The 27,444-nt window shown below is 44.9% G+C and overlaps 1 protein-coding gene across 1 annotated transcript in view; it reads left to right on the top strand.

Moving 5' to 3' along the window:
- The window catches only part of LOC126484265 (transmembrane protein 209), a 153,355-nt gene that overhangs the window by 26,136 nt on the left and 99,775 nt on the right, over positions 1–27,444 (top strand). Inside the window, exon 4 of the mRNA XM_050107687.1 lies at positions 23,409–23,558. Coding sequence (XP_049963644.1) covers positions 23,409–23,558 — 150 coding nt within the window. The remainder of the gene's footprint in view (positions 1–23,408; positions 23,559–27,444) is intronic.

Here is a 27,444-nt window from a genome sequence, read left to right as displayed (position 1 = left end):
TACACTGTCTCTGGATCGGTGCAGTGGAGGCGGAAGACACAAAATCAGCGCGTTTAGCGCGTGTTCGCTGCTTACGACAACTTACAACAACTCCCGCTTCACTGGCAGTCTGTACATTACGTTTTACAGCGTTTGAATTACGCTTGGGTTGCATAGCAGAGGGCTGGGTGGGTGGCTTATTGCGAACAAGTTTATTACCCACACGAACCGTGGAAGAGTCTTTAAATGCGACCTTCTGGGCGGGCTGGCTTTGAAGAACATGAATATCCATGGGCTGGGCAGCACTAGAATTGTTCTTGCGTTTACGCAAACAAGCAGTCTGGATGTGTCCTTTCCTTTGACAAAAGTGACAAACCGCGTTTCTTAACGGGCAACGTTCACGTGGATGAGCAAGAACACACTTAGGGCAAGACTTAACTCTATCACTTTGCACACGCGGCTGACGAATGTGTTTAACATGACGCGGCCGGCTAGTGTTTACAGTCTGACTCTGCCGGTGGGGCCGCGGGCGTGACATAACTTGCTTAGCACAGGCAATTTGAGAAATACATGGCTGATCTAACTCACACTCAGCATAGTCAAAAGTATCTTGGGCTTCAATGATGTTCATCTCAGTCTCCAATGACGGGTCAGGCAACTTTAAGATAGCAGCACGAATACGAGAATCTGCAATGTTTTGAGTAATAGCGTCTCGTAACATGACATCACTGTAGGAAGCTCCACACACACACAATTAAATCGGCACTGACGGGTGAGGCCCCATAAATCTGTTAACCACTGTTTATTAGATTGATGTGGCAGTTTCTTTAATCTGAAGAACTTGAATCTGGCTGCTGCCACATGAACTCGCGACTCGAAATACTCAGCAAGCTTGTTAACAACAACGTCATAGTCTAAAGCTTCTGGCTTGGATTCCGGGAACAACTTACAAAGTAGTCGATAGACTTCCACGCCTGCAGTGGAAATTAAATATTGAGAATACCTGTGATTTTGTAGACTGTCATGTGCGCCTGCAACTGCGCGAAATATTCTCGCCATTCTTCTCTTGATGCATCAAAAGCACGGAAAGGTGGTGCTGCCTGTGCTTGTTCCTTTTGTGTTGGAGGATTAGCCGCTTGTTTGGCGATTGCTTCCACCAGACTTTGTATTTGCTGACTCTGTAACAAGATCAACTGTTGTAATTCGGCAGACATAGTGAACACAAATTAAACCAGCCCCCAAAATTTTATCGCTATAATTAGTATAACCAGAAACAAGTTGAACCAGCCCTGCACACGAGTTTGGAAGTCCTCGTCGCCAGTTTTGTGGCGGTGTTCGTAGCGACAAGCAATTCGCTGTAGAAACGGCTTACGAAGTCACCGCCACACTTTTAATAGCGGGCCGACCGGTCTGCTGGAACAGAACAGAAAGATGAAAACCCAAACACTCTGATTAAATAAAAGTCGGTACTTATCTTTATTAACGAAGATGCAGAAACACAGTAGTGAACGTGTCTACAGAGATCTGTCTAGTTCGAGTCGGAGCGGCTAGGTCAGCGTCGGCTGACGACAAACAACAACTCTGCTGCGATGAACACACAACTGACTAGCAAGTACACAATTCGGTGGCGAGTATACAACTGAGCGGCGAGTACAGAACTGTCCTAGCGCTCGCGACTCCAGCGCTTAAGAAGCCAGAAGCCAGCGGTGGCGCGCGCAGACTTGCGGCGATTTCCTGTCTCACTGGCACTGCTTATGCGGACGGCGTCCGGACTTTGATGCTGCCAACCTATTGGCAGCGGGCTCGGGTAGCATTACTGGCTAGGATATAACAAGTTGGATTCGGATGCTCGCAACAAAGTGTTTTTTTGGTTGTCAACGGCGGTACCGTGTTAATAGGTGGAGCTTAATACTATCAAATTTTCTTTGGCAATGATCTTTGACATGGCACTGTCATCAAATATTTCGTGAAAGTTACTTCATAATGGCCAATGATGACTTAATACTATTCTCTGCGGTTCAATTTTACTTAAGGCATGGACAGTGTGGTGTGCTTATGTTGGCAACACCATCTTCATATAATGTAAATGTTTTGCTATGAAATGTTCATTTTATGAGTATAACTAATTTACTGAGTGGACAAGGGTACATTCAAGAATCTGTCAACCATAGAGCAACAATAAATTTAATTATTTACTTTGTGCTGAAATGAATTCCCTGCAATGAATGGTCATTGCCAACATCAACACACTATGCCACCTATGCCATCAGTAAAATTATACCTGGTCTGCGGTTGTGTGCACAGCAATTGCATTGTCATTGTATTTGCAAGAAAAGCATAAGAAAAGGAAACATACTTGGGTGAAGCCGTGGAGTTCATGGCGAGATGCGAAAGACATACAACAAAAATTGCAACGGGAGCTGCAGGTCGACGACGTCAAGTCGCATGAAAATCCCTTTGGGAATGGACGAGAGTACATTTCAGTATGTGCTCAAGAAAGTGGCTCCTCATATTATGAAGCTGAACACTCTCCTCAGAAATGCTACATCCGCAAAAGACAGACTTACCATAGTACTGTGATTTCTAGCTACTCTAGTTTACAGTACTGGTATAGCGCTCTAATGCTGCAGTGCACATTGACGAAAATAATACCAGAAACGTTTGAAGCTATTTATAATGCATTGAAGGAGGAATATGTGAAGTCAAATAAATTTAATACGTACTGCAGTCAGGAGGTGTAGATTTTCTCCTTTATATTCTCAGGGATATATCCTGGCCGTAATTCACGACTAATAGCATCCACAATTTTTTTTATAGCTCTCACTTTTTATTCTGTTTTTGTATTTTGGATGTCATAAGCTACACAGTGGTTCATCTGCCTCAAATATTTCTATCAATTTCATTATATATGTGACGCACCATGTAAATTTGGGAGTTACACAGGGTGTTACAAAAATGTATGGCCAAACTTTCTGGAAACATTCCTCACACACAAATAAAGAAAAGATGTTATGTGGACACGTGTCCGGAAACACTTAATTTCCATGTTAGAGCTCATTTTAGTTTCGTCAGTATGTACTGTACTTCCTCAATTTACCGCCAGTTGGCCCAATTGAAGGAAGGTAATGTTGACTTCGGTGCTTGTTTTGACATGTGACTCATTGCTCTACAGTACTAGCAGCAAGCACATCAGTACGTAGCATCAACAGGTTAGTGTTCATCACGAAGGTGGTCTTGCAGTCAGTGCAATGTTTACAAATGCGGAGTTGGCAGATGCCCATTTGATGTATGGATTAGCACGGGGCAATAGCCGTCGCGCGGTACGTTTGTATCGAGACAGATTTCCAGAACGAAGGTGTCCCGACAGGAAGACGTTCGAAGCAATTGATCGGCGTCTTAGGGAGCATGGAACATTCCAGCCTATGACTCGCGACTGGGGAAGACCTAGAATGATGAGGACACCTGCAATGGACGAGGCAATTCTTCGTGCAGTTGACGATAACCCTAATGTCAGTGTCAGAGAAGTTGCTGCTGTACAGGGTAACGTTGACCACGTCACTGTATGGAGAGTTGTTTCCGTACCATGTACAGCGTGTGCAGGCACTATCAGCAGCTGGTTGGCCTCCACGGGTACACTTCTGCGAATGGTTCATCCAACAATGTGTCAATCCTCATTTCAGTGCAAATGTTCTCTTTACGGATGAGGCTTCATTCCAACGTGATCAAATTGTAAATTTTCACAATCAACGTGTGTGGGCTGACGAGAATCCGCACACAATTGTGCAATCACGTCATCAACACAGATTTTCTGTGAACGTTTGGGCAGGCATTGTTGGTGATGCCTTGATTGGGCCCCATGTTCTTCCACCGACGCTCAATGGAGCACATTATCATGATTTCATACGGGATACTCTACCTGTGCTGCTAGAACATGTGCCTTTACAAGTACATCACAACATGTGGTTCTGATGGAGCTCCTGCACATTTCAGTCGAAGTGTTCGTACGCTTCTCAAAAATACCCCCCTGCGGGTTCGGGGGTAAGAATAGGCCCGTGGTATTCCTGCCTGTCGTAAGAGGCGACTAAAAGGAGTCTCAAACGTTTCTGCCTTAATGTGATGGTCCCCTAAGGGGTTTGACCACTAGATTTCAAAATTTTCTGTTAGTGCCTACCATTTGGGGAAGGACGCCTTACGTGGTGCATTCTATATCCTTCTTGCCGTAAGATCTGGCACAACCGATAGTGTCATGGAGTTGGCCTTCCACCGAGCTTCTGGCCACATCAGCTGCTGTCTGTCCCGGGGCGCATACATGCCCTCCATTACGAACTTCCATCTTTGCCCTCCTGACGCATATGGATATTCGACACCCGACATCCAGCACGGTAGCCAGTCCGTTGTGGTGGGGTCATCATGTACCCTCTTGGTGGTAGCCCCCTGACTACACAGGGATCGCACTGCTGATGCCTGAGCTGCTACCTCCCCAAGTATGCCGAGGAGTAGATGCCTATCCCTTTGGGGCATCAGGACTCCCGGCAAAGGCCATCCTGCCAGGTGGTCTTTGTTGCGGCTGGGTGGCACCCGTGGGGAGAGCCCCTGGTCGGAGTGGGTGGCATCAGGGCGGGTGACCCGCAATGAAGCGTGGTACATCATCTCTCACTGGTGGGCCTCCACCAGCAGTCTCTAAGCGATTGAGGTCTAACCCCAACAGCAAGCAATACAATCCAAGATCATTTCCCTCCCTGACCACTCCATGGGAGGAACGCATGGCTAAAGAAAGCAGTGGAGATTATTCAACCCGGTACCTTGTCTGTACGCGGGTCGATGGTGAATCTTTTATGCCAACCAAGCCTCAGTTTTTTGTGGAGCATTTAGAGGACAAGTTCGGGGAGGTGGAGGGCTTGTCCAAAATGTGCTCTGGGTCAGTTCTCATCAAAACAGCATCCTCTGCCCAGTCCCGGAGGTTGCTCACTTGTGACAAGTTGGGGGATGTTTCCGTCACCATCACTCCCCATAACAGTTTAAACATGGTCCAGGGTATTATATTCCACAGGGATCTTCTTATGCAGTCCGATGATGAACTACGCACCAATCTAGGGCGACGAGGTGTTCACTTCATCCGGCACGTCCATCGGGGTCCGAGGGATAATCAGGTAGCCACCGGTGCCTTCATCTTGGCCTTCGAAGGTGATGTATTACCCGAAATGGTCAAGGTGATGGTTTACCGCTGCGATTTGAAGCCATATATCCCTCCTCCAATGCGGTGTTTTAAATGCTGGAAGTTCGGGCACATGTCATCCCGCTGTACTTCCAGCATCACATGTCGAGATTGTGGACGTCCTTCGCATCCCAATACTCCATGTGCTCCGCCTCCCATCTGTGTTAACTGCAGAGAACACCATTCCCCCTGCTCACCGGATTGTAGGATATTCCATAAAGAACAAAAGATAATGGAATATAAGACCCTGGACCGCTTGACCTACATCGAGGCTAGATGAAAGTATGAGAGGCAATGACGTCGACCTACGCCGCTGCTGCAACAACGGTTCTCCCATCGTCACATATCAGCTCTAAGATCAGTCAGAATCCACCGGCCCCCTTGGTTGTGGGGGGCACTTCACTCCCTGTTGCTCCTGCTCCATCTCCTTCAGGAGCAACACACCCCTAACCATCGGGGACATCAGTTCCCCCTTCCCAGCCTGAGAAGAGTAAGACTTCTTCAGCTACTCTCGACAGGAAGAGGTCCCTTGGGGACCTCCCTTTGCAAGTTCCGACCAGCAGAAAAGCAGACACCCGCAAGTGGCTGAAACAACCGCCAGTCCCTGGTCGTAGGGCCTCACGGTCGTCGTCCGTCCGTGAGACTGACCCAGTGAAGCCCTCCAAGTCTGAACAACCGAAGGCACAGCGAGAGAAGCAGAAGAAGAAGAAAGTCCCCAAGACTAATGACATTGTGGTGGCACCTGTCCCACCACTTCCTACAAGCTCTGCGTCTGAGGACAAGGGGAGATTCTGGCGTCCGCTGAGGACCTTGATCTCGCCGGCCCCTCGGACACCATTGATAGCACTAGCACAGGTGCTCAATCGGAGGCAGCAGGTGACCCAGCAGCATAATCTGCCTTCCCAGTCCCGTCGCGCCTTTCTCAGACGTGGACAATATCATCCTCCAGTGGAACTGCAGCGGTTTCTTCCACCATCTAGCTGAGCTCCGACAACTTATCAGCCTTCACCCTTTCTTCTGCATTGCTCTTCAGGAAACTTGGTTTCCCGCAATGCGAACCCTCGCCCTCCATGGCTATCGGGGTTATTGTAAGAACCGAGCAGCTTATGAAAGGGTGTCTGGTGGCATCTGCGTCTATGTCCTTAACTCTCTTCACAGCGAGTCTGTCCCTCTACAAACCGCTTTAGAGGCTGTCGCTGTTCGGGTGTGGACGCCACAGGCTGTTACCGTCTGCAGCCTTTACCTGTCACCGGATGATGATGTCGCGCAGCATGTCCTGGCTGCGCTGATAGCCCAATTGCCACCACCTTTCTTGTTACTGGGCGACTTCAACGCCCATAACCCTCTGTGGGGTGGGTCAGTGGCAACAGGTCGAGGCGCCACCGTTGAGCATTTATTGGCGCAGCTCGATCTCTCGATTTTAAATGATGGTGTCTTCACACACTCCATGTGGCGCATGGCTCATACTCCGCCATTGACCTTTCGATTTGTAGCCCTAGCCTCTTACTGTCTGTCCAATGGAGTGTGCATGACGACCTGTGTGGTAGTGACCACTTTCCGATCTTTCTGTCACTGCCACGGCGTCACTCTTCTGGGTGCCCCAGCAGATGGGCTATGAATAAGGCTGACTGGGACTTGTTCTCCTCCATTGCCACTATTGAGCCTCTCTCTAATGACGACATTGATGCGGTGGTTCACTCAGTCACCACCAGCATTACCCAGTGGCCTTCCGCTCTATTAAAGAGCGGATGGAACGTCGGAGCCTTTCGTTTCGCACCCACCATCCAGAATCGTACAATGTTCCATTCAGTGAGTGGGAATTTCGCAGTGCCCTAGCCGCTTGCCCTGATACCGCTCCTGGGCCAGATCACATCCACTGTCAGATGCTGAAACGCCTTTCAGTGGACTGCCAGCGACGGCTCCTCGACCTTTACAACCGTATTTGGGTCGAGGGTGAGCTGCAATGGCAGGAAAGCATTGTCATCCCCGTTTTGAAACTGGGCAAGAGCCCTTTGGAGGTGGACAGCTACTGCTCCATTAGTCTCCACCAACGTTCTTTTCAAGCTTCTCGAACGGATGGTGAGCCGGCGGTTGAATTGGGTACCGGAGTCTCGGGGCCTTCTGGCTCCGTCTCAGGGTGGGTTCCGTAAAGGCCGCTCCGCCGCCGACAATCTGGTGAGCCTGGAGTCGGCCATCCGTACTGCCTTTGCCCGCTGTCAGCACCTGGTCGCTGTCTTTTTTGACATGCGGAAGGCTTACGATACGACATGGCGTCATCACAACCTTTCTACGCTTCATGGATGGGGTCTTCGGGGCCCTCTGCCGATCTTTATCCGAAATTTTCTGTCGTCTCGTACCTTCCGCGTGCAAGTCGCGGCTTCCCATAGTTCCTCCCGAGTTCAGGACAACGGTGTGCCACAGGGATCTGTTTTAAGTGTCTGCCTGTTTTTAATAGCCATTAACGGGCTCACTATGGCGGTGGGATCGTCTGTCTCAGCGTCCTTGTTTACTGACGACTTCTGCCTTTACTACAGCTCTATTGGCATTGCAGCTGCTGAACATCAGCTACAGGGAGCTACTCGTAAGGCGCAGGCTTGGGCTGTAGCTCATGGGTTCCAGTTTTCGGCAGCCAAGACCTGCGTTATGCATTTCGTCCGGCAACGCACTGTCCACCTGGCGCCGCGGCTTTATCTTGACGGCAAGCTTCTTGCAGTGGTGGAGTCACATAGGTTTTTTGGGGTGGTTTTTGATGCTCGATTGACTTGGCTGCCTCATATTCGGCAGCTTATACAGATGTGTTGGCGGCATCTAAATGCTCTACGATGCTTGAGCCACACCCGCTGGGGCGCCGACCGATCTACCCTGTTACGGCTCTACCAGTCGTTAATCCAGTCTCGTCTGGATTGTGGGAGCCTGGCTTATGGCTCAGCATTCCCATCTGCGTTGCAGGTGCTGGACCCAATCCTCCACAGCGGGATACGCCTTGCCACTGGTGCTTTCCGGACCAGCCCTGTGGACAGCATACTTGTGGAGGCGGGTGTCCCTCCACTGCGGTTACGGTGCCAACGTTTGCTGGCCGCTTATGCTGCCCATGTTTTCAGCTTGCCCGGGCATCCTAACTATCGTCTACTGTTCCCACAGTCGCACGTCCATCTTCCAGAACGTCGGCCCAGGGCTGGATGTACGATCGCGGTCCGCGTCAGAGAGCTCAGAGAGCTTCTCTCCGGGCTTGGGGCTTTACCTCTTCCGCCTCCTTTCCGGGCACCTCTGTGTACCCCCCCCCCCCCCCCCCTCGTGGTGTGTGCCTCGCCCTCGCCTTCAGCTGGAATTGGCACAGGGCCCGAAGGACTCAGTCCCTCCAGATGCCTTCCGCCGCCGCTTTCTTTCCATTCTCGCAACGTATCGAGGCTCTGGCATTGTTTACACTGACGGCTCGATGGTTGCTGGTCGTGTCGGTTATGCGCTCACTCTAGGGGACCATTCTGAACAACGTTCATTGCCGGCTGGCTGCAGCGTTTACACTGCTGAGCTGGTCGCCATCTTTCGTACCCTAGAGTATATCCGCTCCTGCTCAGGTGAGTCCTTCGTGACCTGTAGCGATTCCCTGAGTGGTTTACGAGCTCTTGACCAGTGTTTCCTTCCTTCTCATCTGGTGATGGCTATCCAGGAGTCCCTGCATACTCTTGCCCGTTGCAGCTGCTCTGTGGTCTTTGTTTGGACCCCAGGCCATGTTGGGATACCCGGCAATGAAAATGTTGACCGCCTGGCGAAAGATGCCACCAGTACACCATCTCTGGACATTGGCCTCCCAGAGACTGATTTGAGGGCAGTCTTAGGCCGCAAAGTTATCTCGCTTTGGGATGCTGAATGGCGTGGTCTGACCACCCCTAACAAACTCCGTGCCGTCAAGGAGACGACGACTGTGTGGCACTCCTTGCGAGTCTCTCGCAAGGAGTCTGTCGTCCTCTGCCGACTGCGCATTGGGCACACACGGATGACCCACGGCCACTTATTGCGCCGTGAGGACCCACCTCTATGTCGCTGCGGCTCCGTTTTGTCTGTGGAGTGTCGCCTTTTAGCTGTGCTCAGGCAGACGTTTGCGCTGCCTGACACGTTCCCTGCTCTTTTAATAGATGACTCTGCCATGGTGGACTTACTTTTGCGTTTTATTCGGGCAGGGGGTTTTTATCATTTAATCTGAGTGTTTATGTTTTTTAGTGTTGATTCTGGCTTTTGGCCTCCGATTTTAAACTGAGTTTTTAATGTGTTCTCGGTGGTTGGCTTTTCCCTCTTTTTTTTTTTTTTTTTTTTTTTTTTTTTTTTTTTTTTTTCTCTCTCTCTCTCTCTCTCTCTCTCTCTCTCTCTCTCTCTATGGTCATCCAACCACCGTCACACTCTGTGTGATTTTAATTTGTTTTGTCTGATCTCTGTCTGAGTCTTTCTTGTTTCTTGTCCTGTGTCGTCTGACGTCTTATCTGTTGTTCGTTTTTTTTATCCTCTGTGGGTGATTTTAGTTTTTTGAAAAAAAGGGACCGATGACCATCGCATCTGGTCCCTTTAACCCCCACAAACCAACCAACCTTCTCAACAACAGATTCGGTGACCGATGGATTGGTAGAGGCGGACCAATTCCGTGGCTTCCATGCTCTCCTGACCTCAACCCTCTTGACTTTCATTTATGGGGGCATTTGAAAGCTCTTGTCTACGCAACCCTGGTACCAAATGTAGATACTCTTCGTGCTCGTATTGTGGATGGCTGTGATACAATACACCATTCTCCAGGGCTGCATCAGCGCATCAGGGATTCCATGCGGCGGAGGGTGGATGCATGTATCCTCGCTAACTGAGGACATTTTGAACATTTGAACATTTCCTGTAACAAAGTGTTCGAAGTCACGCTGGTACGTTCTGTTGCTGTGTGTTTCCATTCCATGATTAATGTGATTTGAAGAGAAGTAATAAAATGAGCTCTAACATGGAAAGTAAGCGTTTCCGGACACATGTCCACATAACATATTTTCTTTCTTTGTGTGTGAGGAATGTTTCCTGAAAGTTTGGCCGTACCTTTTTGTAACACCCTGTATTGATCAACATTGTGTGTTAGACAGCTGCAGTGATGCTAGCGCTCCAAGCGGTTGATTTCTCCATGCAGTAAACATAAGACGAATGCTTCCTTTGATCAAATCTAAGGCGAGGTGCTAAATTTGATCAAAAAAAATTTGACCAATGCCTAACTTTGACAAAGTTCCTTATTACACTTCCCGGCAACCCACTCTGAAACACTGCATTATATCTTGTGCACATTGTGGTTATTTCGCTGCGACGTGGGGGAAGAGAAAAAGAAGTGTAAGTGAGAAAAACGTATAAGCGAAATCGTATAAATGAAGTTTTACTGTACTCTGAATTGCAAACCACATACTTTAATACATCTGTATCTGTACTCCGCAAGCCACCTTAATGGTGTGTGGTGGAGAGTACTTCATGTACCATTGTTCACTCCCCCCTTTTCCCTCTTACAGTCATGAATGGTTCACATATGTGTTGCCAGTGAAAATGCCAGACAGTAAGCTTCTGCATTCTTGCAAGTGTGAAGCATACGTCTTTGCTTTCGCTCAATGTCCAAAGGCTGCCACCATGTCCTAATCTAATAAGTGTGTACCCTGGTACCTGTTAAAATTTTGTTGTTTATTCTAATTTTTGCCACTTCTTTGATAACAGGATCCCATTACAATGATGTTAGAGCCAAAACACTTCTTTTTTCAAATTGTATTTTATGTCTGTTCCCCAGGCAGTGTTCAGCTGTGGCTGACTTCTCAAGTTCTCTTTGTTTGATTCATTGTGAATGCTCTGCACAACGTTTGGTAACAGTGTGCCATATGATGTCACTTGGTCCTGCAGTGGGACAGAGCCACTAGGAGCTGCCCAACTTGCATTCTGCACATGCGCCACTCCAGCCTTCTGTGGGAGGTTCCAGGTGTCGCCATTACATGTGCATAAGCAATAAGCAGGACACAGTGCCAGCCCCAGGAGTTAGTGATTTCAACTCCTGAATTTAGGAATTTAGTTGAAGCTTGACATTCCACATTACAAGTATTTTAGGCATACAACAACAAGGTAGCTTCCTTTAGGACCTTAAGCCGACATATTTTTGAAACATTGGGATGGTATTCAGTATTACTTTCTTAAAAATATACATGCAAAATAAATAAATAAATTCTGCTACCTTTCAGTCCAAATTCTACAAGGCTATTCTCTCTCTCTCTCTCTCTCTCTCTCTCTCTCTCTCTCTCTCTCTCTCTCTCATTCTCATTCTCATTCTCATTTTCTTTTACATAGAACCTTCTGTGGCAGCAGAACTTCATTTTATGATTTCATCTGCAGAACTATTCATTAAGATCACACAACATTTTGAAGGTCAAATATGTTGATTCACAAGTTGCCTACAGAAATAGAAAACATACTTGAAACCTTTTTGGCTCGTGTTTTGAAGGTTTCTGCTGTGAGAAAAATTGAGGGTATTTCTGAAGTTCTCCATAATGAACTCTTTATTTTGGATAACCTGCTTCCTCCTGAACAACTTCGGTAGCTGTTAGCACACAAGTTGCCGAAGAGCTTAGTAAACTGGAAGAATGTGACATGTGGTGATTTCGAAAGAAAACATTACATCACATCTTGCTAACATGTGATACTCCTGTCTTGGACCACCACTATCAGCCTCCTTTACAACTTCCTACAAACCTCCCCTACATCCCCTCATGCTACTAAATTTACCCCACCCTTAAAAAACTTCCTCCCACCACCATACAGAATCCAGAACCTAAACAGGCCCGAAACATGGAAGTATGTTCTTTCCAAAGGCCTTATGTTTTGCTGCACTCCCAAATTCAATCATGCTGGACTTGTTAAAGACCTCTCTCCTTCTCCCGGTCCCTACAATGGAAACCCTTTTTCATCATCAACCCTACCAATAAGTCTTAACCTAAGACCAGTGGTGAATCCTGCCTGACTCGGTTCACTTCTCATTCCAACTGTGATCCATCCACACTGGCCCCAAATCACCCCTCTTAACTTTCCAGAATTTCTTAACTTTGAGCCTTGGCTCATCATCATTTCCCAAATCCCTCAACTTGGAAGCTAACCTCACATCCACAGAAAAAACCATAATCCACCACCTAAAATCTCATCCAACCTTATTATCCTAACCGCTGGCAAAGACTCCATCACTGGTGCTTTGAGTTTTACGTTTTATCCGTGCAGCAAGGTTTTATTACTCACTCTAGTGATGGCACTCTCACATGATTTCTAAGGCTACACCAACTCCGTCGACTTTTAATTGTGACATGGATACCAAAATAGTGTCTTTTATGGTAACCAGCTGTGTTGGTTCCTCTATCAACGCTTTCCAACTGGAGGTTCTTCGTTTGTAGGTGAGTGGTTGAACTTTTACCTGATCCATCAACCACTGTAGTCTGTTTTACTCTAGTCAACTATTTGCTCTGCTCCTATTAAGTGTCCTCTATTTTGTGTTATTGCAGTGTTCATTTTAGCTCTGTACCCCTTGATATTCCCTCCCTCTGGGTGCAGAGGTTACGCTTTTCCTGTATAGGCTTTCTACAAGTATGTCTGCGTGGAACAGGGGACTGATGACCTCAATGTTTAGCCCCAATCAAACCCCAAAACCAACCAACCAACTGGTGCTTTGAACCACAAGGATTATCTGGCAGAAGAACTATGCCAGCTGTCAGATTCGTCCACCTACAAGCCCTGCCACAGTTACCCTATTGCAGAAATCCATCAGAATCTCCAGTCTCTCCTCAAAGCCATAGGCCAATCCCAGGAACTTTTCCCAGAATCTATATATCTTCTCACCCGTACCACTCCGTGCACTCCTATCTTCTCCATACTTCCTAAAGTCCATAAACCCAAGCACCCAGGATGCCCCATTGTGGTCAGTTACTGTGCACTCACTGAGAGAATCTCTGCTCTTGTAGACCAACACCTTCCACCTATCACACACAACCTACCGCCCTATATAAAAGATACCAACAATTTCTTTCACCGACTCTCCACAGTTCCTGTTTATTTACCACATGGTGCCCTGCCCATCACTATTGATGCCCCCTCCATTTACACTAACATCCCTAATGCCCATGGCCTAGCCATTATTGAACACTGCCTTTCCCAGCACCCTACAGATCACAAACCAACCACCTCATTCCTGCTCACCATGACTAAAGACATTCTCACACACAGTTACTTTTCCTTTGAAGGCATCACCTACAAACAAATCCGGGATACAGCAGTGGGCACCCACACATCATCCTGTGCCTATTCATGGGCCACCTGGAGGGAACCTTCCTAACCACACAGAATCCCAAACCCCTCACCTGATTCAGGTACACTGATGACATATTTGTGATCCGAATCAAGGATTAGGACACTCTATTCACATACCTTCAGAGCATCAACACCATCTCCCCCATTTGCTTCACCTGGCCCTCCTCAACCCACAAGCACCCTCCTCAATGTTGACCTTCACCTCAAAGTTGCCATCCATATCAAACCTACCAATCACCAACAGTACTTCCACATCGGCAGCTGACACCCATTCCTTGCCAAGAAGTCGCTCCCATATAGCCAAGTCACCCACCACTGCCGCATATGTATTGATGAGCACTCCCTCTCGAAATATACAGAGGGTCTCATGGAGGCCTTCACAGACCGCAGCTATCCTCCAAACCTTGTACAGAAATAGATCTCCCGTGCCTTGTCACTCCAGTCGCCCACCACCTCCCCGAGGCCACAGTCTGTCGGTCTGCATGAATGGCCACCGACAGACTGTGGCCAAGAAACAGCTGGAGCACCCAGTTGCTGAGTACGCTGCCCAACGCAACATTCTTCATTTTAATGACTGCTTCACATCATTCCCGTAACCCTCCTGGCCTCAACGTTCATTAGTCATTGTCCTCCACTCACCTATTTGCTTCCTGTTCCCAGTCCACAGCTTTCTATTCCACAAGCACACCCACAGTCATTTTACTTCCCTCCTTTTCTGCCACCTCGCTGTCTAACCTCCTGACTGCACCTAGCTGCCCCAATCTCTCTCCACCTGATCCCTGTATGCTCCCACAAACAGCACATTACCATCCTCCACCTGTACCGTACTCTCCCTTCCCACCCTGCCCAGCAACCCCCACTACCAACACTACCAAGGTTGCTTCTCCCGTCATGTACAGATGTACAGATGCTTGCAGTCTGGCCTCAAAAGGTAGACACTGGTCATGTGTGTGCATTTGCATGTGGTGTGTGTGTGTGTGTGTGTGTGTGTGTGTGTGTGTGTGTGTGTCTTTTTTGGAAGAAGGCCTTCTGGTCGAAAGCTTACGTGTTTCGTAGTCTTTTTGTTGTTCGTAGTCTTTTTGTTGTTCGTAGTCTTTTTGTTGTTCGTAGTCTTTTTGTTGTTCGTAGTCTTTTTGTTGTTCGTAGTCTTTTTGTTGTTCGTAGTCTTTTTGTTGTTCGTAGTCTTTTTGTTGTTCGTAGTCTTTTTGTTGTTCGTAGTCTTTTTGTTGTTCGTAGTCTTTTTGTTGTTCGTAGTCTTTTTGTTGTTCGTAGTCTTTTTGTTGTTCGTAGTCTTTTTGTTGTTCGTAGTCTTTTTGTTGTTCGTAGTCTTTTTGTTGTTCGTAGTCTTTTTGTTGTTCGTAGTCTTTTTGTTGTTCGTAGTCTTTTTGTTGTGCCCTTCTGCGACTTAACATCTCCACAATGTGGTGAGAAGCAATCTTTCCATTTCATAATATTGTCATTATTTCATCCTGGATTTTCCATTGTTTGATGGAAAAGATGTGCTTATCAAGTGTACCACAACAAAGTTTTAGGTTTTTAGACCCCAAAGAAAGAATAAAGAATGGAAGCTGCAGCAATACATTAAAGTTTGCGGAAATGGTGTTCAGTGTCTGGCAGGATTACTTATTAAATGAGTGGAAGATTCTACAGTTTGAAAAAGATGATACAGCTTGAGATAACAATGGTATTGACAATTACTGGCAGTAGCAGTTGTCAAAAAGAGACTCATCACTCATAGAGTTAAAGTCTCTGAATGTTTCCAAACTTATTAAGGCTTCTTTTGTTCCCATGGAAATGTCAACATAGAGAGAGAAGGGTATTCCACTTTGAAGCACACATTAAGAGAAGGAAGACAACAAAGACCAAACAATTTTTAAACAGTGTTTTGACTGAGGAGTTGCTTTGGGATAATACCCTCATTTGTTTCTCTGCCCATTGACTCACAGCTCATTAGTTATGGACACCAGGCACGTGTGACTTATACTGCTTATAAGGAGGAACGTGAAAGAAAAAGACAGTGTGAATTAGAAAAAAGCAAAAAGAGGACCAAAACCAAAGGCATCTTGAAGAGGAGATTTAAAAGATCAATAACATTTAAAAATCAGTGGACAGTCTCCTTTAAGTAGGCACAAGATGAAATTTTCTCTCAACTTCAGCTAAATTGAAGAAAACACTCAAAAATAATTACTTAAAAGGCAGCATAATCGGCTCAGGGTATGCTTGGGGGTTCACAAACCATTAATGTAGAAGAAAAATTGAAAGAAAAGAAGATGGAAACGATTCATAAAAGTTGTCTGTTGTACATTTTTTTGTGAATTACTATTATCTGTACCAGATTACCGATGTACTTGCTTATATTAATAAATTTGTATGCTGGAGAAAAATGGCCGTATCCCATCCAAGGACCTAAAAGAGAAAATTATCATCATCTTAACCAGCCTTTTTGGTGGGGCATTATCAAAAATGCAAACAATTCATGTGTGTGTTGTTATTTGATTGGAGGCTTTCCCAACGTATGTGTTGTTTCCAGGGCTCTCGGGTGTCCAGCCAGATGTGATCGTTGAAGTCCCACGATATTTCGGCGAATAACCTTTCCGCCATCATCAGGTGGTTCTGATGGAATGGTCTGTCTGCTCATTGTCAGTGTTATTTATGTCCGTCAGTCGGACTTTGATTGCCTACGCTGATGGTCCGATTGCGGCCGCCGAAATTCTGTTTGCGAGCGCTGACTCTTCAATTGCGGCCGCTGACAATCCGTTTGAGGGTGCCGACCCAGGTCCGCGCCCACCCCGGCATCGCGCCGGGTGGTGGAAGATGCAGAATCCCGTGGAGTGTCCTCTGCGGCTGTCGTAGAAGGGTCTTGTGTCCGCTTGTGGCGTGACTCCTTGATGGATTAAGTAATGGTTGCCATGCCTTGCTTAGTTGAAAACCTGTGTCTCAGTTTATGAGATTGCCTGTTACGTGAATTTCAATGGCCTCCTTGAAGGTGCTGTCCCAGTAGAAACTGGTAGGGGTCAGAATTTTGGTCTCTTCGTATTTCGCGTTGTGTCGAGTTTCCAAGCAGGGTTCTACCAGTGCTGATTTAGTGGGCTGGCTTAGGCGCGTGTAGCGCTGGTGTCCTTTGCAGTGGTCTTCAACTGTTCGGATTGTTTGACTGATGTAGGATTTGCCACAACCACATGGAATATTATATACGCGCGCTTTCTTGAGGCCAAATCAGTCTTTCACTGTCCCCAGCCAGTCCCGTATCTCAGATGGTGGTCGGAAGTCCATGTCAATATTGTGTTGTTTTAGCAGTCCCCCAATTTTTGATGTCACATTGCCTCCATACAGTAGAAAGGCAAGGCTTGTTCCCTCATCTTTAGACTGTTCTTCATCTGGGTTTCTGTTGTGATCCGTCGTCTGAGGGTTGTATGAATCTGCTGTTTGCTGTATCCGTTCTTGTGAAACGCATTTTCTAGGTGTTTGAGTTCTTTATGCAGACTTTGTTTGTCTGATATCGAGTATGCCCTACGAACCAGTGTGTGAGCATCCTGTTGAGTTGTGCAGCATGGTGGCAACTCGAGGCATGTAGATATAGGTCCGTATGTGTAGGCTTGCGGTAAAAGCTATGTCCCAGTATGCCATTTGATCTCCGCTCTATGAGTACATCAAGAAAGGGTAATTTCCCTTCCTTCTCGATTTCCATGGTGAACTGTATGTTATCGTGGATGGAATTTAGATGTTCTAAAAACGCCTGTAGATGATCAGGTCTGTGGGGCCAGATGACAAACGTGTTGTCCACATATCGGTTTTGGTTCGGCCACTTGAAGTGCCTCCTCTTCGAAACTCTCCATAAATAGGTTGGCTGCCACTGATGAGAGAGGACTCCACATAGCCACACCATCGGTTTGCTCATAGTAATGGCCGTTGAAGATGAAGTAGGTAGATGTAAGTATGTGCCTGAACAGTTGTCATCTCGGGACCGAATTTCTCGCTGATAAGGTAAATAGAATCTTCTAGCGGGACCCTTGTGAACAGTGACACGACATCAAAGTGCACCATGATGTCTTTTTCTCGTAGGGTCAGCTCCTTGAGACGGAATGAAATCTGTTGAGTTCCGAATATGGTATTCGCACTTTCCCACATATAGCCTGAGCAGACCTGCCAGATGTTTTGCGAGAGGGTATGTGGGCACCCCTATGTTGCTGACAGTGGGACGCATCCATTCCTTATGTGTCTTAGTGAAGCCGTATATTCTTGGAGCTACTGTGGAGTGCTGTCGAAGTCTCTTGATATCTTTCTCCTCTATTGCGCCATTTTTCAGTTGGTTGGCAGTCCTTAGTTGTATCCTGTTGGTCAGGTCCGTCTTGATATTCCGGTACGCCGGGTCGTCAAGAAGTTGAAGCGTCTTCTGTTCATAGTCCTGTCTATTCAGAATGACCGTGGTGTTTCCTTTGTCGGCTGGCAGGACGACGGTCTCTTTGTTTTCTCTGAGGGCCCGAAGTGCCGCTCTTTCTTCCAGTGAGACGTTGCTGGAAGTTGATTTTGCCTTGGAGAGAATCTGACATGTTTCCCTCCTGACTTCTTCAGCCTTGTCCTCGGTTGTGGGAAAGTGCGAACACCATATTCGGAACTCAACAGACTTCATTCGTCGTTTCAAGCAGCTGACCCTAAGAGGAACAGACATCATGGTGAGCTTTGATGTCATGTCGCTGTTCACAAGGGTCCCGCTAGAAGATTCGATTCACCTTATCAGTGAGAAATTCGGTCCCGAGTTGACACAACTATTCAGGCACGTACTTACATCCACCTACTTCATCTTCAACGGCCAATACTATGAGCAAACCGATGGTGTGGGTATGTGGAACCCTCTCTCACCAGTGGCAGCCAACTTATTTATGGAGAGTTTCGAAGAGGAGGCACTTCAAGTGGCCGAACCGAAACCGATATGTGGACAACACATTTGTCATCTGGCCCCACAGACCTGATCATCTACAGGCGCTTTTAGAACATCTAAATTCCATCCACGATAACATACAGTTCACCATGGAAATCGAGAAGGAAGGGAAATTACCCTTTCTTGATGTACTCGTAGAGCGGAGATCAAATGGCACACTGGGTCATAGCGTGTACCGCAAGCCTACACATACGGACCTATATCTACATGCCTCGAGTTGCCACCATGCTGCACAACTCAACAGGATGCTCACACAATGGTTCGTAGGGCATACTCGATATCGGATGAACAAAGTCTGCATAAAAAACTCAAACACCTAGAAAATGCGTTTCACAAGAACGGATACAGCAAATGACAGATTCAGACAGCCCTCAGATGATGGAAACACGACAGAAACCCAGATGAAGAACAGTCTAAAGATGAGGAAACAAGCCTTGCCTTTCTACCGTATGCAGGCAATGCAATATCAAAAATTGGGAGACTGCTAAAACAATACAATATTGACACGGTCTTCCGAGCACCATCCGAGATGCGGGCGCTACTGCGGACAGTGAAAGATGGATTTGGCCTCAAGAAAGTGGGCATATATAATATTCCATGTGGTTGCAGCAAATCCTACATTGGTCAAACAATCCGAACAGTCAAAGACTGCTGCAAAGAACACCAACGCCACATGCGCTTAGGCCAGCCCACCAAATCGTCACTGGCAGAACAATGCCAGGAAACTGGACACAACGCGAAGTACGAAGAGACCAAGATTCTGGGCCCTACCAGTTTCTACTGGGACAGCATCTTCAAGGAGGCCATTGAAATTCACGTAATGGACAATCTCATAAAGCAACACACGGGTTTTCAACTGAGCAAGGCACCGCAACCATTACTTAACTCCATCAAGGAGTCACGCCACAAGTGGACACAAGACCCTTCTACGACGGCCGCAGAGGACACTCCACGGGATTCTGCATCTTCCACCACCCGGCGTGACGCCGGGGTGGGCGCGGATGTGGGTCGGCACCCGTAAACGGATTGTCAGCGGCCACAATTGGACTGTCGGCGCAGGGAATCGAAGCCCGACTGACTGACATAAATAACACTGACAATGAGCAGACAGACCATTCCATCAGAACCACCTGATGATGGCGGAAAGGTTATTCGCCGAAATATTGTGGGACTTCAACGATTGCATCCGGCTGGACACCCGAGAGACCTGGAAACAACAATTTATGTGTGTCATATCTGTATATTGAAATAATTTGTCACATTTTAATCGCCCTTTTAAGATTGTGAATCCCCTTTTTAAAATATTTTGTCACCTTTTTCATTTACCACCGTGACTCCTCATCCTGTGAGTTGTGCCAGAATAGCTCATTTGGGAAGAGCATTGCCTGTAAAGTCAAGTTTCTGGGTTCAAGTTCCAGTTGAGTATTATGTTTTTCGTGAAATTTCAAAACTTCACTACTGTGCTGTAGTGGAGTGAAACAGTCATTCTGTGAAAATGTCTCCTACCTATTTTCAAGATACATGAACTGACGATTCATTATAATGCAACAAAAAGTAGCAATGTTCATTCTAAACAGGCCTCTGTTCTTAAGGTACTCAAATAATTACTGTTATATGATAAACTAACTGAATAGCTGGCTTTGCCAGGGTATTTATTTATTTATTCTTCTGCAGCATGCCTTTTCACAGACTATCCAAATTCTGTCTTCTCATATTCTTTCTGTCTTCTCATATTCTTTCTGTCTTCTCATATTCTTTCTGTCTTCTCATATTCTTTCTGTCTTCTCATATTCTTTCTGTCTTCTCATATTCTTTCTGTCTTCTCATATTCTTTCTGTCTTCTCATATTCTTTCTGTCTTCTCATATTCTTTCTGTCTTCTCATATTCTTTCTGTCTTCTCATATTCTTTCTGTCTTCTCATATTCTTTCTGTCTTCTCATATTCTTTCTGTCTTCTCATATTCTTTCTGTCTTCTCATATTCTTTCTGTCTTCTCATATTCTTTCTGTCTTCTCATATTCTTTCTGTCTTCTCATATTCTTTCTGTCTTCTCATATTCTTTCTGTCTTCTCATATTCTTTCTGTCTTCTCATATTCTTTCTGTCTTCTCATATTCTTTCTGTCTTCTCATATTCTTTCTGTCTTCTCATATTCTTTCTGTCTTCTCATATTCTTTCTGTCTTCTCATATTCTTTCTGTCTTCTCCTATTCTTTCTGTCTTCCACATCCTTCCCTCGTCCACCTGATTTCTCAAACCCTCTTCCGTTTTCATGTGTCAACTACCATTTTCCATCTTCCATAGGCCTCCTGCACCTCCTCACCCCCCTTATCTGTTCATCCTCTGTTCCCCATTCTCTTTATCCATCTCCCCCCCTCTCTGTCCGTCTCCTCCTCTATCCTCTTTGTCTGCCCATCTCCTCCACCCCTGTTTTCCCATCTCATCTTCTCTCTCTCTCTCTCTCTCTCTCTCTCTCTCTCTCTCTCTCTCTCTCATTGCCCACATCCTCCTCCCCCTCTCTGTCCATCTGCTTCTCCGCCTTTCTGTCTGTTGGTCCCATCATCCTCTCTCTCTGTCCGTATGCTCTTCCCACTCTCTTTGTCCATTTTCCCCTCCTCACCCTTCTCTTCATCCATCACCTCCTTCCCCTCCCTCTCTCTTTATGTTCACCTCCTGTGTTACCTGTGCCTCAATAGGAGCTAGGTGGTTATTAACCCCACAGTACTTCCTTCCATACAATAAGTAAGTAATTAGTATGTCTACCAAGTGTGGTTGAAATTGAGCCAGAGGTTTAGGAAGAGATGTGAGAATGACAGGCACGAGCGCTGCCCCCCCCCCCCCCCCTCTCTCTCTCTCTCTCTCTCTCTCTCTCTCTCTCTCTCTCTCTCTCTCTCTCTCTCACACACACACACACACACACACACACACACAGAGAGAGAGAGAGAGAGAGAGAGAGAGAGAGAGGGGGGGGGGGGGGGGGCAAACCTTTTTTCAGAGTAATGTATTTCGAACAATATGAAGTATTTTTGCCTCTAATATTTTCATGCTATTTTTCTGTGAAAAATATTGCCTGCTGTTGCTGTTATGATGTTTCTGCTTCAAAGCTACAATTCCCATTCATTCTGCATAGCTAAGTTGTTGTTGTGATCTTAAATGTGAAGACTCATTTAATGCAACTTTCCATACTAGTATAGCCTTTGCAAGTCTCTGTTTCTCCATAACAATTACAACCTGCATCCAGTTGAACCTGCTTACTGTTGTCAATTCTTCCTCTACAGTTGTTACCCCTGCACACTTCCCTCCATTGCCAAATTAACTACTGCTCGTGGCCTCATCATGGGTCTTATCATCAGATCATTTCTTCTGTACAAGTTGTGCCATAAATTTTGTCTCCCTGATTTGATTCAGGATTTCTTCATTAGTTATCTGATTTATTCATCTAATCTTCAACATCCTTCTGAAACAATATGTTTCAAAAGCTACTATCCTTTTCCTGTTAGAATTTTTCTCTTATTAGCCAGAAACAATTGCAGATAGATGGGATTCAGAAGTCTCTCACCTGAATTCTAATTTTCCTTCCTCCCATTACAATAACCACAAGGGGTGCTCATGTTGTGGAGGCCAAATAAATTAAATATTCATTGTATCTACTGATTCTGCAATTCCCGGATTTATTCAGTGTGCCCTCAGTTTGGGTAAGTCAAGACTGTCTTTTGGAAACGATTACCTCAAAGAAAGAAAGCATAGTGAAACCATTCTAAATTAACAGCATTTGTTGGGTTCTGCTCCAACCAAAGAGTTTCTGGCAGTTAGCAATGAAAACAGGTACTTAATGTTCTCCTTGCAGATAATGCCATGTTTGTTACAGCCAAGTGAAACGTGTGTGAACATCCCATCTGAAGAATAATTCTCAAACCTGTGTGTTAACACAGCCCATTTAAAAGGGTGGAAGTATTGTTCACAGTGAAAAGATGTTATGTTACAACCTTCCGAATGTAGCATCTGTCATTGTGAGTGTCATAGTTGATGTTGCCGTGCAAATTATTAACTGCTTTCACATGACAGCATGTACTGTAGATGGCATTGTTGACCTTTACACATGGCTTAACAATGTTGGTTATTCCATACTTTTCATCCAACCCTCTGCTTCACCTTAATCTGCCCTGTGTTGTCAAATTGCTTTTATTACTGTTGGATAGTCTGTTTACTTTTTCCTAAATCACTCCAGGTGAATGCTGGGATGGTTCCTTTGAGAGAGCATGGCTTTTTTACCTGTACCTCCCCATCCATGAATCATTTTGTGTGTGCGCTCCATCTCTGATGCCCTTGATGTCGACAAGACGTTAAACCCAAAACTTACTTCCTTCCAATTTACTTATATCCTCAGTTCTCGAAGCATTTGCCATACTGAAGATGTTCAGGTCGAATCATGTAACAGAGTACTCATAATCTTTTTGTTGATTTGCTAGATTTGACTTAGTGTGATGCGGTATAACTGTAACATTATTGCACTGCGGAATCGTCTTTCAGAATAGCTGTCCCTTTCCCCTTTAACACTGTAATAATTAGCAGCACTCACTGCATCTCAAAATATAATTTTTCACACCATTTGATTTTTTATTTTATTTTATTTTTTATTTTTGTGTGTTCAGTGAAATATAATGATCATAAACGTATCAGTTTTGCATTGTGTGTATTCTTCCCACACATAAAGGAGCATATACTATAATTTTATTGAATATTGTCTCTTTTTGGAGGCTAATAACAAATACATATTTATTTATAATGGCTAAATGAACATTGGCACTACAGGATGTAACAAGTTGTCATGCTTCAGTTAAAGAGTTTGTAGTTATGTAACACTTGTACCAAATTACAGATATCTGCATAACAAACTGTAAGAAATTTCCCTTTGTTATGTAGTTGATTTTCTGTTACAGATTCATTCATCAAAGTTTCACAAAAACCTGCTACGGAGGACAAAGAAAGTTCTCAACTGTCACAGTCAGGCCGGGGTTTGTCTTCAACTCGACTTAACTTCTCTGCTCTAAGCTGGCGTTCATCTGGCATGTCCCCAACATTGAGTGAAAGTAAGTCGTGTGTGTGTGTGTGTGTGTGTGTGTGTGTGTGTGTGTGTGTGTGTGTGTGTGTGTGTGTCAACAAACTTGAATCTGGAGATTTTGGGACTTTAGAAAATGCATTTGTCATGAAGAAAGATAGATACCGCCTACAGGAAAATTAAAGAGACCTTTGGAGATAAGAGAACGACTGGTATGAATATCAAGAGCTCAGATGGAAACCCAGTTCTAAGCAAAGAAGGGAAAGCAGAAAGGTGGAAGGAGTATATAGAGGGTCTATACAAGGGCGATGTACTTGAGGACAATATTATGGAAATGGAAGAGGATGTAGATGAAGATGAAATGGGAGATACGATACTGCGTGAAGAGTTTGACAGAGCACTGAAAGACCTGAGTCGAAACAAGGCCCCCGGAGTAGACAATATTCCATTGGAACTACTGACGGCCGTGGGAGAGCCAGTCCTGACAAAACTCTACCATCTGGTGAGCAAGATGTATGAAACAGGCGAAATACCCTCAGACTTCAAGAAGAATATAATAATTCCAATCCCAAAGAAAGCAGGTGTTGACAGATGTGAAAATTACCGAACTATCAGCTTAATAAGTCACAGCTGCAAAATACTAACACGAATTCTTTACAGACGAATGGAAAAACTAGTAGAAGCCAACCTCGGGGAAGATCAGTTTGGATTCCGTAGAAACACTGGAACACGTGAGGCAATACTGACCTTACGACTTATCTTAGAAGAAAGATTAAGGAAAGGCAAACCTACGTTTCTAGCATTTGTAGACTTAGAGAAAGCTTTTGACAATGTTGACTGGAATACTCTCTTTCAAATTCTGAAGGTGGCAGGGGTAAAATACAGGGAGCGAAAGGCTATTTACAATTTGTACAGAAACCAGATGGCAGTTATAAGAGTCGAGGGACATGAAAGGGAAGCAGTGGTTGGGAAGGGAGTGAGACAGGGTTGTAGCCTCTCCCCGATGTTGTTCAATCTGTATATTGAGCAAGCAGTAAAGGAAACAAAAGAAAAATTCGGGGTAGGTATTAAAATTCATGGAGAAGAAATAAAAACTTTGAGGTTCGCCGATGACATTGTAATTCTGTCAGAGACAGCAAAGGACTTGGAAGAGCAGTTGAATGGAATGGACAGTGTCTTGAAAGGAGGATATAAGATGAACATCAACAAAAGCAAAACAAGGATAATGGAATGTAGTCTAATTAAGTCGGGTGATGCTGAGGGAATTAGATTAGGAAATGAGGCACTTAAAGTAGTAAAGGAGTTTTGCTATTTGGGGAGCAAAATAACTGATGATGGTCGAAGTAGAGAGGATATAAAATGTAGGCTGGCAATGGCAAGGAAAGTGTTTCTGAAGAAGAGAAATTTGTTAACATCCAGTATTGATTTAAGTGTCAGGAAGTCATTTCTGAAAGTATTCGTATGGAGTGTAGCCATGTATGGAAGTGAAACATGGACGATAAATAGTTTGGACAAGAAGAGAATAGAAGCTTTCGAAATGTGGTGCTACAGAAGAATGCTGAAGATTAGATGGGTAGATCACATAACTAATGAGGAAGTATTGAATAGGATTGGGGAGAAGAGAAGTTTGTGGCACAACTTGACCAGAAGAAGGGATCGGTTGGTAGGACATGTTCTGAGGCATCAAGGGATCACCAATTTAGTATTGGAGGGCAGCGTGGAGGGTAAAAATCGTAGAGGGAGACCAAGAGATGAATACACTAAGCAGATTCGGAAGGATGTAGGTTGCAGTAGGTACTGGGAGATGAAAAAGCTTGCACAGGATAGAGTGGCATGGAGAGCTGCATCAAACCAGTCTCAGGACTGAAGACCACAACAACAACATGAAGAAAAATCAAATAAGAAGTACAAAAGGCAGAGGGAAGATAGGCAGTTGAAGGAGAGAAGGAAAGATACTTCAAACTACAGATGCAAGGCGTGGCTGCTTTTGAACAGATTCTGGTAGACAGTACTGCTTGTAGACAGATGTGCTCCTGTTAAGCTTGTGATGGTACAATGTGTTTATGGACGGTTCTGTAGGGTTGTAGCTGCAAGATCCCTTATGAAAGATACCCTTTACCAATCAGGCCTTTAAATTTGTCCACCCAGTATTATCAGTGTACTAATAACATCAGCAGATTACTATATGCTTATCACTTCACAATGGGACTTATTATATCAGGGTGTACACGACCCGGGAGATCCTGGAAAAAACCGGGAATTTTTTAGAATTATGGGAATTTTTCATTGGTTTCAGTTTTCAGTTAAATTTTTGTATTTTTGACTGGTAAGAACCGATACGCTAACAAAGGTTATTACTATATCCCGCTACTGCAGAATAATACCGCAGCAATAAAAGATGAACAAGAGAGAAAAAACGAAAATAAAACTTAAATTGCAAAGGAAATGCACCATATACAACAACAAAACACAGTACTCATACAAGCGTCTGCCAGCAGCAAAATGTGTCAAAGGGCTTAGGAAGACTACGCAATGCTTCATAAAAAAAAAAAAAATTGCTTCCGATGAACGTGACATCACAACCGTTCACATCAAAGTCCTTATAGCAGTTATGAGCAGGCTTGTGCGCATGTGCTTCTGGCTATAGAAGGTATCAAGTATTGTCCCGGTTCAGAAATATCATAGATCCGGGGCTGATGCGCAGAGCAATTTGAGTTACAGTGGAGAAGTGGGTAGTCTCCACGTGATCCGTGATCTTGCTGCTTCCTCTTTGTTTAATGTTCCCATGTCAAATGGAAACAAAACGGATTTCTGTGGCCGAAGCTATCGAGTGAATTAAAATACATTCCCATAATTACAGAAGGCAAAATTTGTTATTAGTTTCAGGTTTTATTTTATTTTATTTTATTTCCACTTTTCTGTCAGTCGAGCATTAATCCCCTTGCAGAACAATGAAGTTGTTTTTGCCGGTATGCTAAAGAAATTCGGCTTTTATTAATCTTTTCTACTGAGGCAGTCGGTGTATTTGAAACAAAGTTTTTGATCCCACACTATTGGCTGGGTTCAACTGTTCGCTACATTTTAAGTGCACATTTTCATCTTCTAGTATGTGTGGCATTATGCCATAATAAAGAACCAAACATGAGATAATGCAATACTGGTACAGTACATCCCGAAAACCACACTGAAAAGCTTACGGTATCAGGTCGAGGACTACTTCATTGGGAATCTGAACATGTGAATGTGCACTTTAAATGTGCACATTCCAATGCTTTTGGGGTATCCTGTGATGTCTTGCTTCTTTTATGACATAATGTAAGATCTTTTAATGTTCAACAATTACGAACATACGGGCCTCCTTCGTCATCGTAGCTGCACAAGCGTGGTGGCGCCTGTTATCTGGCACTCTCTGGCAACTACTGAAACTAACCTATTTCTAACAGATCGCGGGAAAATATTGCGAATGGTGATTTGAAAAGCGTTACTTCCAAAGTAAATTTCCTTTTACTCAAGTTGAACTATGTGTGAGAATGTACGACGAATTTCTTACATCACGCAGCGTTTGACTCTCATTTAAAAATCAACTCTTTGATGACGAGCCATTTAGAAGAATTTTGAGCCCAGCAGATCAGACATTTATCTCATTATTAAAAATTTTACTCGCACATTTGTGTGATATATCTTCGAGTGTAATAAGCCAAAAAGATCAACATTATATATGGAAGCTTAGTTTCTCTTGCAGCTTATTAACCTTAGAGACCAACATTATACATGAAAGCTTTTCTTTTAGTAACAGTATGTATATCAATTTGCTTTTCCGTGGTTGAAACTCGGTGCAGAGTAATTCACCTTAGTCATGGCCTAGGACTCATAAAAGCGTTCATCAGCTTTCCTTTGGATAAAAAGTAGCTAATTGT

This window comes from Schistocerca serialis, chromosome 6 (assembly GCF_023864345.2).
Source record: "Schistocerca serialis cubense isolate TAMUIC-IGC-003099 chromosome 6, iqSchSeri2.2, whole genome shotgun sequence".
NCBI classification, from domain to species: domain Eukaryota; kingdom Metazoa; phylum Arthropoda; class Insecta; order Orthoptera; family Acrididae; genus Schistocerca; species Schistocerca serialis.
Note: the sequence above shows the minus strand (reverse complement) of the source record. Positions and strands in the feature narration are given on the sequence as shown.